The 12,274-nt window shown below is 45.1% G+C and overlaps 1 protein-coding gene across 1 annotated transcript in view; it reads right to left on the bottom strand.

Annotated features, from left to right (window-relative positions):
• Positions 1-11,179, bottom strand: part of LOC141140468 (ADP-dependent glucokinase-like) — a 63,689-nt gene extending 52,510 nt beyond the window's left edge. Inside the window, exon 1 of the mRNA XM_073627688.1 lies at positions 10,612-11,179. Within this exon, the coding sequence (XP_073483789.1) occupies positions 10,612-10,795 (184 nt within the window). The 5' untranslated portion in view covers positions 10,796-11,179. The remainder of the gene's footprint in view (positions 1-10,611) is intronic.
• Between the last annotated feature and the right edge of the window lie 1,095 nt (positions 11,180-12,274).

The raw sequence follows: 12,274 nt of genomic DNA, 5'->3' as shown, positions 1-12,274 counted from the left end.
TTGTGCTCGCTCTACCGATCGCAGCAATACCTCATGTGCGTGGTTTGAACACTGTTTTCATATGCAGGCGCTACTCACGTATGCGTTCGCTTCTGCATGTGAGCTCGGCGGGACAGGGCGCGTTTAAAAACATTTATTTTTTTCTTATTTATTTTACCTTTTATTTTTACACTGTTTAAAAAAAAAAAAATTGTGTCACTTTTATTCCTATTACAAGGGATGTAAACAGAAAAAAAAGCATGACAGGACCTCATAAACATGAGATCTGGGGTCAAAAAGACCTCAGATCTCATATTTACACTAAAATGCAAAAAATAAAAAAAAAAAATAAAAAAAATGTTGTCATTAAAAAAAAAAAAAAAAAAAAAGGCCCTTTAAGAGCTACGGGCAGAAGTGACGTTTTGACGTCGCTTCCGCCCTGCAATGTTATAGAGACGGGTGGAGGCCATCTTCCCCTCACTCGTCTCCATACCCAGCAAGGGGTAACATCTGATCGCCTCCGCCGCTGCCGACCGCTCCGGTAAGTGGCTGAGGGCACCGAAGCACTGCCGATAAAAGTGATCTTGTGGCAAATCCGCCACAGAGACCACTCTTATCGGAAAGCGGACTGCAGGCCGAAGAAGAGGATACCGGGTTTATGGCAGCTAGCTGCTGCCATAACAACGATATTCCTCTTCAAACCTAGGACATATATCAGCGTGCGGTGGTCCGTAAGTGGTTAAAGTCAAACTAAACCCTAACTGGAATATTTTTTTTAGTTTGCCAAAGCATAAACAATGTTGCATCTCAGTGCTGCCAATCTTCATCTTTCTATTTTAGTTACTTCCTGTCTACATGCACTTGCTCCAGCATAAGATCCACATCATTACTCAGTACCGACATTGTTAAGCACCTTTCACACGGACGGCTGTTCTGCTGCAGTTAAAAGCATATAATATGTTCTGTGAAATTCAAGACTCCAGGCACTGTGATCAGCTGCATTTGTACAGTGCGATTACCTTTGTTTACGTGCGTTTACATGCGGCTGCGTTTAGAACATTCTTGCCATTTCTGATGTGCTTCCTGTTGCTTTTCTTTCCTTGTTGCCGCTGCTATCCGCAGGAGAAATAGTACACTGCGATTACCTGCAGTTATGTGCAGATAGCTGCGCTAAATTGCTCCTGGACGCAGTCAATTCTATTTTTTCTATCCGCACCAAACCGCATGTAACTAAATCGCAGCTAAACGCAATGTGTGAATGGGGCCATAGGAAAGCATTGTGTGCTTTTAGCTGCGGTAGAAAACTAGAAAATTTGCAGCTAAAAGCACAATTCTATCCGTCCGTGTGAAAGGGGCCTTAGGCCCCATTCACACTAGCGCGTTTTTTGATGCATTTTGCATTTTGCAGAAATGCACGGGAATTTTTTAACATGGGTTCCTATGGAACATGTTCACATCAATGCTTTTTTGTATCTCTGCGTTTTTGGAAAGGGTCGGGGACTTTTTTTCATGCAAAAAGCAGCGTTTTGCATGTAATGGATTTCAATGGACAAGCATCAAAAACGCAAGTGCACCGTTTTTGCAGCGTTTTTGGTGCGTTTTTGGTGCGTTTTTGCCGTTTTTTTGTAATTTTTTTTTAAGACTGTAAAAAAAAATGAAAAAAAAAAAAAACGCAAAACGCAAATCGCGGCAAAAACGCGGCAAAAACGCGGCTCAAAAACGTGGCAAGCATGAAAAAAAAAACCTCCAAAAACGCTCAAAAGCAACATGCATAGGTGTGAATCGAGCCTTATACTGACAATGATGGGCCATACCTGTACAATGTCAATGTGTTTCAGTAGAAAAACTAGTAACTTCCATCAGGGCTGTGTATCGCAAGGTGGCAGTAGGACAATTGGTAAACAGTTTAGACAGTTGTCACCTCATAACAGGTTTTTTGTCACAAAATAAGTGCAGGAACTCATCCACCCTGCCCCCATCCCCCTGAGGGGAGTAGTCATGTGGCTTTTAGTGCACATCATTAGGTGATTTTTGCCAAATTTGACTTACAGTAAGAGGGTCTTAAAAGTGCAACATTAAAGAAGAATTCCAGGTAAATTTTTTAATTTACCAATGCAGTGGGGCTGTGCCTGCACTGCATGGGTTAACGATTCGATTTATCCGGGGTGCTGTACTTACCCGATCCTTCCACTGGAAAACGTAGCTCCCCACATCCAGCGGTGGACTGTTCCTGCCGTCCTCATGTCCAGAGCCGGTCTATGGGTGTGATGACATCATTCACAAAACCTCTAGGGTGCGGGACAGCAGGAGCGTCCGGGACCAGTCTTGCACTCAGAGGATCGGCGGATTATCTTTCCAAAGCTTGCCCCTGCACCCCACCATCCAAAGCTCGCCTCTGCACCTCCCTTCCACAGGTCATCTATGCTCCCTTGTCCAAAGCTTACCCCTGAACTCCTGTCCAAAGCTCACCTTTGTACCTCACCATCCACAGCTCTCCTCTGTATCCCTATCCACAGATCCTCTCTACACCTTTTGTGCGAGACTCACCTCTTCACCCCCATCCACAGCTCACCTCTGCAGGCTTCTCCCCTTCCACTGCTCACCTCTGCACTCCCAGCCATAGCTAACCTCCCCCCCGCTCACTCCTGCATCCCCCCCTGGCTGCAGTTCACCTTTGCACATCCCTCCCCCTTTCTGAAACTCACCTCTACACCCCTTACAGCTCTGCTCCCCACAATTACCCCCTTCCACAGATCACCTCTACACCCCCAGCTATAGTAAACCTGTGTCCGCAGCGCACAGTGGAACCCCCTCATCCCTCACCTTTGCACCTTTGAATACCCCCCCCCCCCCATTGCCCTCATCTGCCTACCTCCACAAAAAAATAATAAAAAAAAAACAAAAAAACAAAGAACAAAAAAACACACCATCAGTAGCTGGCCCTGTTCCCTCGCGGTCATGTCTTATTTCCTCTCTCATTTTATCTTTTTTTTTTTCATTTATTGTCTTATTTCCCCACACATCTGTAACACTTTGGACATTTGCTGATTTTCTGTTGGTAAAGGTGAATCCACCCAGCAGGGACAGAAAAAACAAAAAAACAAAAACCTACCAGAGGTTTAAAAACCAGCCAAACTTAAGAGAAGACATACTGGCTTCATTTAAACCCTATAATGACTGAGGAGTCTGATTGTCCTAGTTTGAAGAGTAATTCACATAAAACCAATATCTGGAGATCTGTATGGATTATTAGATATTTTCCCATACATACTTAGGGGCACTTTAACTAGCAGGTAATTGCACAGTGGGTGGTATTACTCTAGTTGGAGTTAGTTAAGCTGACGTCCCTCAATTGAAAAATAAAAAGGAGCCAGGCAGAAAAGTGTCAGCTTAACAGTGCCTGCATCCAATCAGATGCAGGCGCTGTTTGGGTACTTGACAGCTGGCGGTGCCAGCTGTCAAAATACAATAGCTGTAGTGGGAGATTTGTCCATCCGCACTATATAGCATGGATGAAAGAATATGTTAGAAAAAAAATATATGGTACACACAGTTTTTTTTTTTTCATTCAACGAACGAAAAAAAAAAAAAAACACGAACTCAGGATTCCTGCATCCACACAAGCATTGCTGGAATCAACCCCCTCCCACCCCCACGGGAACATTGTATTTTGACCGTGGGGGACTCGTTGCTGTCAGAATACACTAATCAGTGCTGCAGCCGATCAGCTGCAAACTGCTGATTGAACAATTTTTTCCAGCAGCCCTATTCGACAGAAGCCAAACGGTTCTATAGAACCGGAAGGCTACACAGAGATCGAAATTTGTTGAACTGGCTGAATTTAGATCTGCGTGTACCCATATTTAGTCTACGGCTTTTTGTGCCATTTGGTGGCTGCTTTTCTCTGTAATACTTCTCAAACTTTAATAAAATATATTTTTTTTAAATTAGCTGGTAATTGGCAAACAATAAAGAAGTGACATTTAGACCAGGTTCACGCTGCGGGAATAAAATCGTGTGAATTCAGCTGAAGACAGATGTCTATTGAAATCACACCCAAAGTCGCCAAAAGTAGTACAGAATCTACTTTTGGGAATCAGTGTGGCGCCGCAAAGTCAGTGTCGCACCGATTCGGACGGTGCCATTGCCGGCAATAAGCGCCGATTCTGCATCAGCGTGAACCTAGACTCAGCCTGGGTTCACACTATTGCGAACACAGACATCGAATGTGATTTGCACAGCATTGCTGAGCAGATCACATGCAATGTCTGTGCAATGCAAACTCAGCCAGTTTGTATGGCTGAACTTGCATTGGATTCGCACAAAAATGGTGCAGGAACTTTTTTTTTTTTTTTTTCATGCAATCCCATGCAATCCAATTCTTGTCTGAATTCACAGTTCGCCCTGCGATCTCCGAACCAATCTGGGGGTGTCATTAACTGTGTATTCACACCTGCAGCGGTTCACAGAGGGCAGTGTTAACTGCCTGCGAGGGAGATGCAATGCGGGAACCCGCACTGGAATCGCACTGTTTCCCGCATCGCAATAGTGTGAACCGGGGCTTATAGCTATATAGCACATGTATACAGCATGTTCAGTGACCTTGAAGCATTATTATTTGGTTGTAATTTGGCAGAAGTAATTATGTGTAGACTGGATTACACATGGTTAGATCTTTCAAAGAGTGAGTTTACTGTCTTCAGTGTGTAGCAGCCCCCCTCATACTTACCTAAGCCCCATCTCTATCCAGCGTTGTGCTCAAATGCCTCGGTCGTCCGGGACTCTCCCTCCTGATTGACTGAGACACAGCAGCAGAGAGAGAGAGAGAGAGAGAGAGAGAGAGAGTTGCAAGTTGCAAACACGCCTTAGCTCATCCTTATTTTTTATTTTTAAAGAAAAAAAAAATACGAGCATTTTGTATCACTTTTAGAGAAGATCTGTAAAGAAGAGTGGACCAAAATCCCTCCTGAGATGTGTGCAAACCTGGTAACCAACTACAAGAAACGTCTTACTGTACATCTATACAGTCCAGGGGTCTCAAACTCAATTTACCTGGGGGCCGCTGGAGGTAGATTCTGGGTAAGGCTGGGCCGCATCAAGTTTTCCACAAAAAATGCGCTTACAAAATATCATTATTCCGATTCAAATGTCTTTATTAACAGTTCTTTAACATTTAACTTTTAGAACATGAATGGACATAAACTGTTTGAACATGGCTTTATCTGCCTACTTCTTGCTGCTAGAGATCTGACAGCGCTTACTCTTGCATAGCCGAGCCACATTTGGCGTAAGTGAGGAAGCAGTTGAGACCCTCAGCACAGCTTGAAGATGAGCATCAGTAATTCTAGACCTGTACTTTGACTTATTGAAGTTCAAGGTAGAGAAGAAAAAGACACATGGTCTGCTTGAACATTCGGGAAAGCTCAGGGAAGCTGGGGGGCAATTCTCTTAAAAATTGCCCAAGTTTGTCTGCTTTTCCACTCACATCCCTAAACTTGGCTTTGAGTTCAGAGTTACACTGCAGGTCAATGAGCTCTATTTGAAACACTGGAGGGGCATCTTGCACATCAAAGGAGAAGGGGTCTGCAAAAATTTGAAATGTGGCTCTGTGTCTCTTGAAGTCTGCAAATCTATGATCAAATTCCTCCTGTAGCCTCAAAATGACATCCACATACTCCTCATGACTGAATAGTGTGCCTGAATCAATGAGTGACTTGCATGCTGGGAAATGGCAAAGGTTTGTTTGAGAAAGCTGGTCTTTCCACAATATAAGTTTTGTAGAGAACGCTCTCACGCTGTCATAGGCAGCACTGACAAGTTGCCCCTGGCCTTGTAACCTCTTATTCAGTACATTAAGCTCATGTGTGATATCAACCAAAAAAGCTAAGTCCATGAGCCATTTTGGATCACTTAGCAAAGGAACAGAAGCCCCATCTTTCTCCATAAAAGCTTTCACTTCCGCTCTCAACTCAAAAAATCTCTTCAATACGTTTCCCCTGCTGAGCCAACGCACCTCGGTAAAGTAGAGCACATCCCCATATTCTGACTCTATTTCCTCTAAAAAAGCACGAAACATTCTGTGTTTTAAGCCCCTGGATCTGATTTGGTTGATGCATTTCACAACGAAAGACATCACGTTGTCAAACTTCAGGCATTTGCTGCAAAGGGCCTGCTGATGAATAATGCAGTGCAGAGCAATGACCTCCTCTAAACCTTCCTCTTTCTTTTTTTTATTAACAAGTGCCACCAGTCCTTTTTTCCTCCCGATCATTGATGGCGCTCCATCAGTTGTTATTCCGACAAACTTCCTCCAAGGCAAACCAGCATTCTGAAAAGCATCACACAGCTGGTGAAATATCTCTTGGGCGGTGGTCTGGCCATGCATTGGAACTAGTGAGAGCAACTCCTCTGTGACTTCAAAATTGTCATCAACACCCCGGACATAGATTGCAAGCTGGGCAGTGTCGGTGATGTCTGTGGTCTCATCAAGAGCGACTGAGTATACACTGAAACATTTTATTTTCTCACACAGTTGATCATAAATGTCACTTGAAAGGTCAGAAATGCGCTCTGCCACGGTGTTGGAAGAAAGGCTGATGTTGCTAAACTGACCTTTCTTTTCTGGAGAGATAATACTTGCAGCCTGTAACATGCACTTTTTTATAAATTCCCCTTCTTTAAATGACTTTCCTGCTTTAGCAATCATCATACTAACTACGTAGCTGGCTTCGACTGCTGCATCATTCTCTTTGGTTGCTTTCTTAAAGAAATCTTGTTGCCTCAGCAGACATGTCTTAAGTTTAGCAACCTGGTTGGCTCTCTCATCTTCCTGGTACTTTGCATACTCCTCAGCATGTCTAGTTGTGTAATGACGCTTCAAATTGTATTCTTTGGGCACTGTAACTTTCTCTGTGCAAATAAGACAAGTTGGGATGCCCTTGTGCTCAATAAAGAAATATTGCTTTTGCCACTTTTCCTGAAATTGTCTGTGCTCATCATCAACCTTTCTCTTCACTGCAGGCTTTGAGCAAGACATATTTGGGGCTGCGTACCAAAAACTTAGGCCTATGGTGCCTTGAGATACCCACTTCAGCACAAGGTGCTCTGGATGAGCGGAAATAGAGTTTCCCAGTCCCCCTAGCTGCCTAGCATGACCTTCGGCAACATTAAAGAGGACCTGATTTTTACTCACAGGAGTAGCCAAATACCTTTAGGGTGGGCACGCACCTGTCTGGTTTATAAAAATAGCACTCCTCCACTCTGCTGTGCCCCCCTGTATATTTCTTGCCCTGTATGCTAATACTGAGCATCAAGGAGGAAGAGACGCCGGGGTTTCTCAATGGGCGTCTCCTTCTCCATGTGCCTCAATCCAATCACAGTGAGAGTCACAGCCAGGAAGAAAAAAACTCCTTGTCTGTGACACTCTTTGATGTGATTGGATCACAACACAGCCAGGGAGAAGGAGACGCCCATTGAGAAACCCCTGCGTCTCCTCCTCCCATGCAGGGCCTCCAATGGCAGAACGTCCTGTCGCCTGAACGGGAAAGAGAAGAAAAAAAGTGAGGCGTGGAGAGCGTGACTGACAGGCTGGTACTTGCCTCTCCGTGTCCCTCCCATCGAAGAAGATGAAGTCGCCGCTCTGAACGCACTTGGTGCAGGTCAGCGTCCGGCGGTGTTACACAGCGGGCAGCGCTCCACCGCCACTTACTCCCCCTGGTGAGACGCCGAGGTACTGTACTTGGCGGTGGAGCGCTGCCCGCTGTGTAACACCGCCGGAGGCTGACCTGCACCAAGTGCGTTCAGAGCGGCGACTTCATCTTCTTCAAGTACCGGAGGGAAGGTGGCTAAGTGCTTTTCCAGGCGGGGGGCCGCAAAATATTGTCCCGCGGGCCGCAGTTGGCCCGCGGGCCGCGAGTTTGAGACCCCTGATACAGTCTGTTGCAGTGCATTAAAACATGTTACGAAACACAAGGCCTGGTTCACATTATGCATTTTCTGGTGCTTTTTGCAGAAATGCACTATATTCCATTTAACATAATTTTCTATGGGGCAAGTTCACATGTAAGCTTTTTTCAGCTGCTGCGTTTTTGGAAAGGGTCAGGGACTTTTGTAATCGCAGAACAGTGCTTTTTTTTGCTTTTTGGTTCCATAGACTTCAATGGAGAAGCTGCAAAAAAGCATGTAGTGCGTTTTGCCACGATTTGTGTTGTTTAATCTGCTCAACAACAAATTTGCCAAAAATGTAAAAAAGCATAAAAAACACAAATAGCCGCAAAATTGCGGGAAAATCGCGTTTGCAAAAACGCACAGCAAAATGCACTGTAGAACGCACCAATCGTAAACTGCATAGAACCTCCGACATGAAACATTAACAAAAGCATATCCCTCTATAGTGTCTACTTGTCTCAATTAGGAGCACTAAAGCCTTGTACACACGGTACGATTGTTGGCAGGGCATTGTCTGTTAACAGACTGTTGTCCTAATATCGTACCTTTAGTACGCTCCCATTGACAACTGTTGTCCAACTTTCGGTCAACAAATGTTGGATGACAGGCTAGTAAATTTTCGGCGTACAACGGTTTGATTACAGATTTTCGTATGGTCAGTACACAAATCCGTCACACAAAAGTCAAAAGTACAAAACGCGCACGCTCCGAATCAATGCTCACCAAACAGGATAAGGGGCCCAAAGGGTGGCGCTCAAGAGCTGAAATTCCTCGTAGTACATCACTACGTTCGTATTTGTGGCAAGACAATTGTGTAAATGTTAGTATGCAAGACAAGATTCTGGCACACGCCCTTTTGACAAAAATCACACGCTCGTTTGGCCAACAATCGTACCGTGTGTATGAAGCTTAAGTGTCACTTTTGTCTGCTGGTTCGTTCCTCTGCCATTAGCATGAATCACTTCTGACAAGTTTTCCTGACACAAAGGGAAAAATGGTGACACGGGAGGGGCCTCAGCTCCGTTCCTGTGGGCTGTATTGGGGGGGGGGGGGGGCATGTGTCCTTCCCTCCAATCAGCCGTCAAAGCTCTGCAGAGTGTAAATCGGCTCCCCATCTACTTTTTTTTTACCTCTCAGGCAAGTTTTTAAATTCAGCACTTTAAACGAATGTAGAGAAGAAAGGGCTGCAGATATACAGGTACAACTTAAAGCGGAGCTCCACCCAAAAGGGAAAGGTCCGCTTATCTGCCTCTCCCCCCCCCCCCAATTTCCGCATACAGCAGGCCCATTCACAAAGTGCAGTGCAATTCGCGCATGCGCAGTAGGAAACTGGGCTTCACAGCCAGTTTCACACTATTGCGAATTGGATGCAGAGAAACCCGCATCCAATTGGATGCGGGTTTCTCTGCATCCAATTCGCATAGCAGGAGATTGTGACCGGCTCTCTATGGAGCTGGTTCACACATCTCCAGAGCGGCTCCGATGCCAATTGCACAGGAGCCCTGTGTGTCTTTTGGTCCATTTCAGGTCCGAATTCAGCCAAAAATTTGGGCTGAAATCGGACCTGAAACTGTGAATGGAGACACACCGGACTCCTGCTGTGAGCCGCTGCATTCTCCAATGTGAACCCAGCCTTAGGCAAGATGACGGCGCCAGCACTTGACTGGGTATATGTAGGGGTTCACAACAACTTTAAGGCAGCCCATGCTTCTCTATGAACACACAGTATATTCGCAAAGCAGTGCAGCACAACGCACAATATGTATGATGTAATGTGCTGCCATGCTTTATGCATTGGGGTATCATCAATCTTTTTTTCTCCATCTGGAGCAAACTGGACAATGAACGGTACCCTAAACACCACACAGATGTGCGTTTTAGTAATGTGCATGTTAGGTGTGAATGGCACTTAGGCTTTACATACACTTTAAAGCTGAACTCCACATATGGATTTTATTGCATAGTTATATTGGTCTAGCTTGGACCACAGTAAGAATGCATATGCCATACCTGTGGGACTGCTGTGGAATGATTGAAAGGTGTTCACTGACTGGATGAGGTGGAGCGATGACATCAGAATCTCCACTTTGTCCAATCAGTGAACAGTTTGCGTTCAATTCGAAAAATCCAAGGCATTCTGTGAATGGCACCCGTGCCCAGCAAGTGATCTCCTGTGCTTCTACAGCGGTCCCACAGCTATAGCATATGCATACTTTTGGTCCAAGCTGGAGAAATGTAACTGTGCAATAGAATTCATACCTGGAGTTCAGTATCTAACAAATGCATCATCAGTTGCATCACAAAAGCGTTCTCATGATTTCTCTGAAACAAAAAAGCTAACGATCATATCTAACAGGTGACTATGGCTCAGATCATTTTTCTCTTTACCTTACGCTTCCTTTGGCAAACTAAAGCTGACCATACACTAGTAGATTTTTTAACGAACATTTGTATACAAAATTCTCAGTACATTCAACAGTTTGACGAATGTCATTTGACAGTATTTCGAAATTGTGTTTGCTTTTAATGAAAGCCACATACACTTTAGAAACCTGTTCACTCCTTCAACTTTAATAATAACAATAATAATACTGCAACGTCTAAAAGGTATTCCCTTCATCTTCATAAATATCTTTGCCACTGTCATTTTCTAAATCAGATTGGTGACACAGATAAGGTACTCACCGATTGCTATACGAGGACGACGGTGGACATCCAGTCCAGCTTTCTGCTCAGCCTGAAGCAGAGATGATAACACTGTATCCAACCGGTTCTGCAGGTTGTCCTCTTCTACATGGCGGAACCAGTAGGCAACGAGCAGGGCAAGTAAAGATAAAAGTGGGAGACACAGGAGCTTGGGGGCAGCCATGAAATGTCAAATACAGGTCCTCTTCAAAAGCAAAGCTCACCACATAGGAAATCAGTCCTGTTCCTGAAAAGTAGCAAAAGAAGATCCCCACACAAAGAGCAGCTACTACCACAGGCACAGAGCAATTACATATGTATAGTAAAGAGTGGAATGCAATGGCACAACTGTGCAACACTATCTACACTTCACAGACATGCACAGTCATCACACAGCAGCTAGCAGAGCATGTGCTCATTCATGTGAGAGCTGAGGTGAGCTGCTGCCTGTTTACTTCAGGTAAGTCACCTTCCTGCCACATCCAGCTTCTCCCATCCAACACACACAGCCAGCAGCTGCTCTCCCAGCACTGGCCTCTTCCTCTGTCTGGGGAGGAGCTAGAGACACACACACACGGAAGCTGCTACACAGCAATACCGAGGAGGGTGTGACTGCTCTGCTCCTCTCCTCAGCATTGTGTTTGTGCCATGTCACTGCTGTCTGCTCAAACTAGTAGAAAGAAGGGGAATCCAGTAACCTGCAAGACTGAAGTTATCTCAAAACACTTATCAATGGAATTCTTAAAGAGCTCATTCACATGAGCAGCCGGGGGTGTCAAAAGCAGGTGGTTGAGCCATGGTTCGTCCTGGATTAAAGGGATGATGTGGCGACCCTACTTATGTCCACCTAAAGAAGGCAGTGTTGTCAGCCTACCAGATTGAAATTTACTGACACGACACCCTGGCACAGCCGAGTTTTTACTGGCATTTCCAAAAATTAGAAAATTACAGTTTTAAGGCCCCTTTCACACTGGGGCCGGGGCGGCGTTGGCGGTAAAGCGCCGCTATTTTTAGAGGCGCTTTACCGTCGTATTTGCGAGGGTATTTGGCCGCTAGCGGGGCGCTTTTAACCCCTGCTAGCGGGCAAAAAAGGGTTCAAACCACCCGCAAAGCGCTGCTGCAGCAGCGCTTTGCTGGCGGTATAGCTGCACTGCCCCATTGATTTCAATGGGCAGGAGTGGTGGAGGAGCGGTATACAATTTTTATCTAAAAGTGCAAGAAACAAAAAAATAAAATAAATATATTTTTCTTCTCTCTCTATTGTTCTCTCTCTTATGTTCGCTCTCTATTGTCTGCTCTATTGTTCGCTCCCTATTGTTCTATATCTATTGTTCTCTCTCTACTGTTACTGTATTTTAGAACTGTAATGTTTTATTTTTACTATGTTTTATTGTATTTGGTTTGCAGGTATGGTATGTCTTACTGTTAGACTTCATTCACACGAGGCGGATCCGCTACCACGGAGTCCACCTCTGTCCGCCAGCTCAGCGGGAGATCTCTCCGTTGATCTCCGCTGAGCCGGTGGATGACAGGTCCCTCTCTGCTCACTGAGCGGGGAGGGGCTTGTCGAGCTCCACTGGTTACTATGGAGAGATCGGACGAAAACGGACAGCATGTCTGTTTTCATCAGATCTCACCCGATCCGATCCGATCCGCCAGGGAT

This window comes from Aquarana catesbeiana, linkage group LG04, assembly GCF_042186555.1.
Source record: "Aquarana catesbeiana isolate 2022-GZ linkage group LG04, ASM4218655v1, whole genome shotgun sequence".
Taxonomy (NCBI): domain Eukaryota; kingdom Metazoa; phylum Chordata; class Amphibia; order Anura; family Ranidae; genus Aquarana; species Aquarana catesbeiana.
Note: the sequence above shows the minus strand (reverse complement) of the source record. Positions and strands in the feature narration are given on the sequence as shown.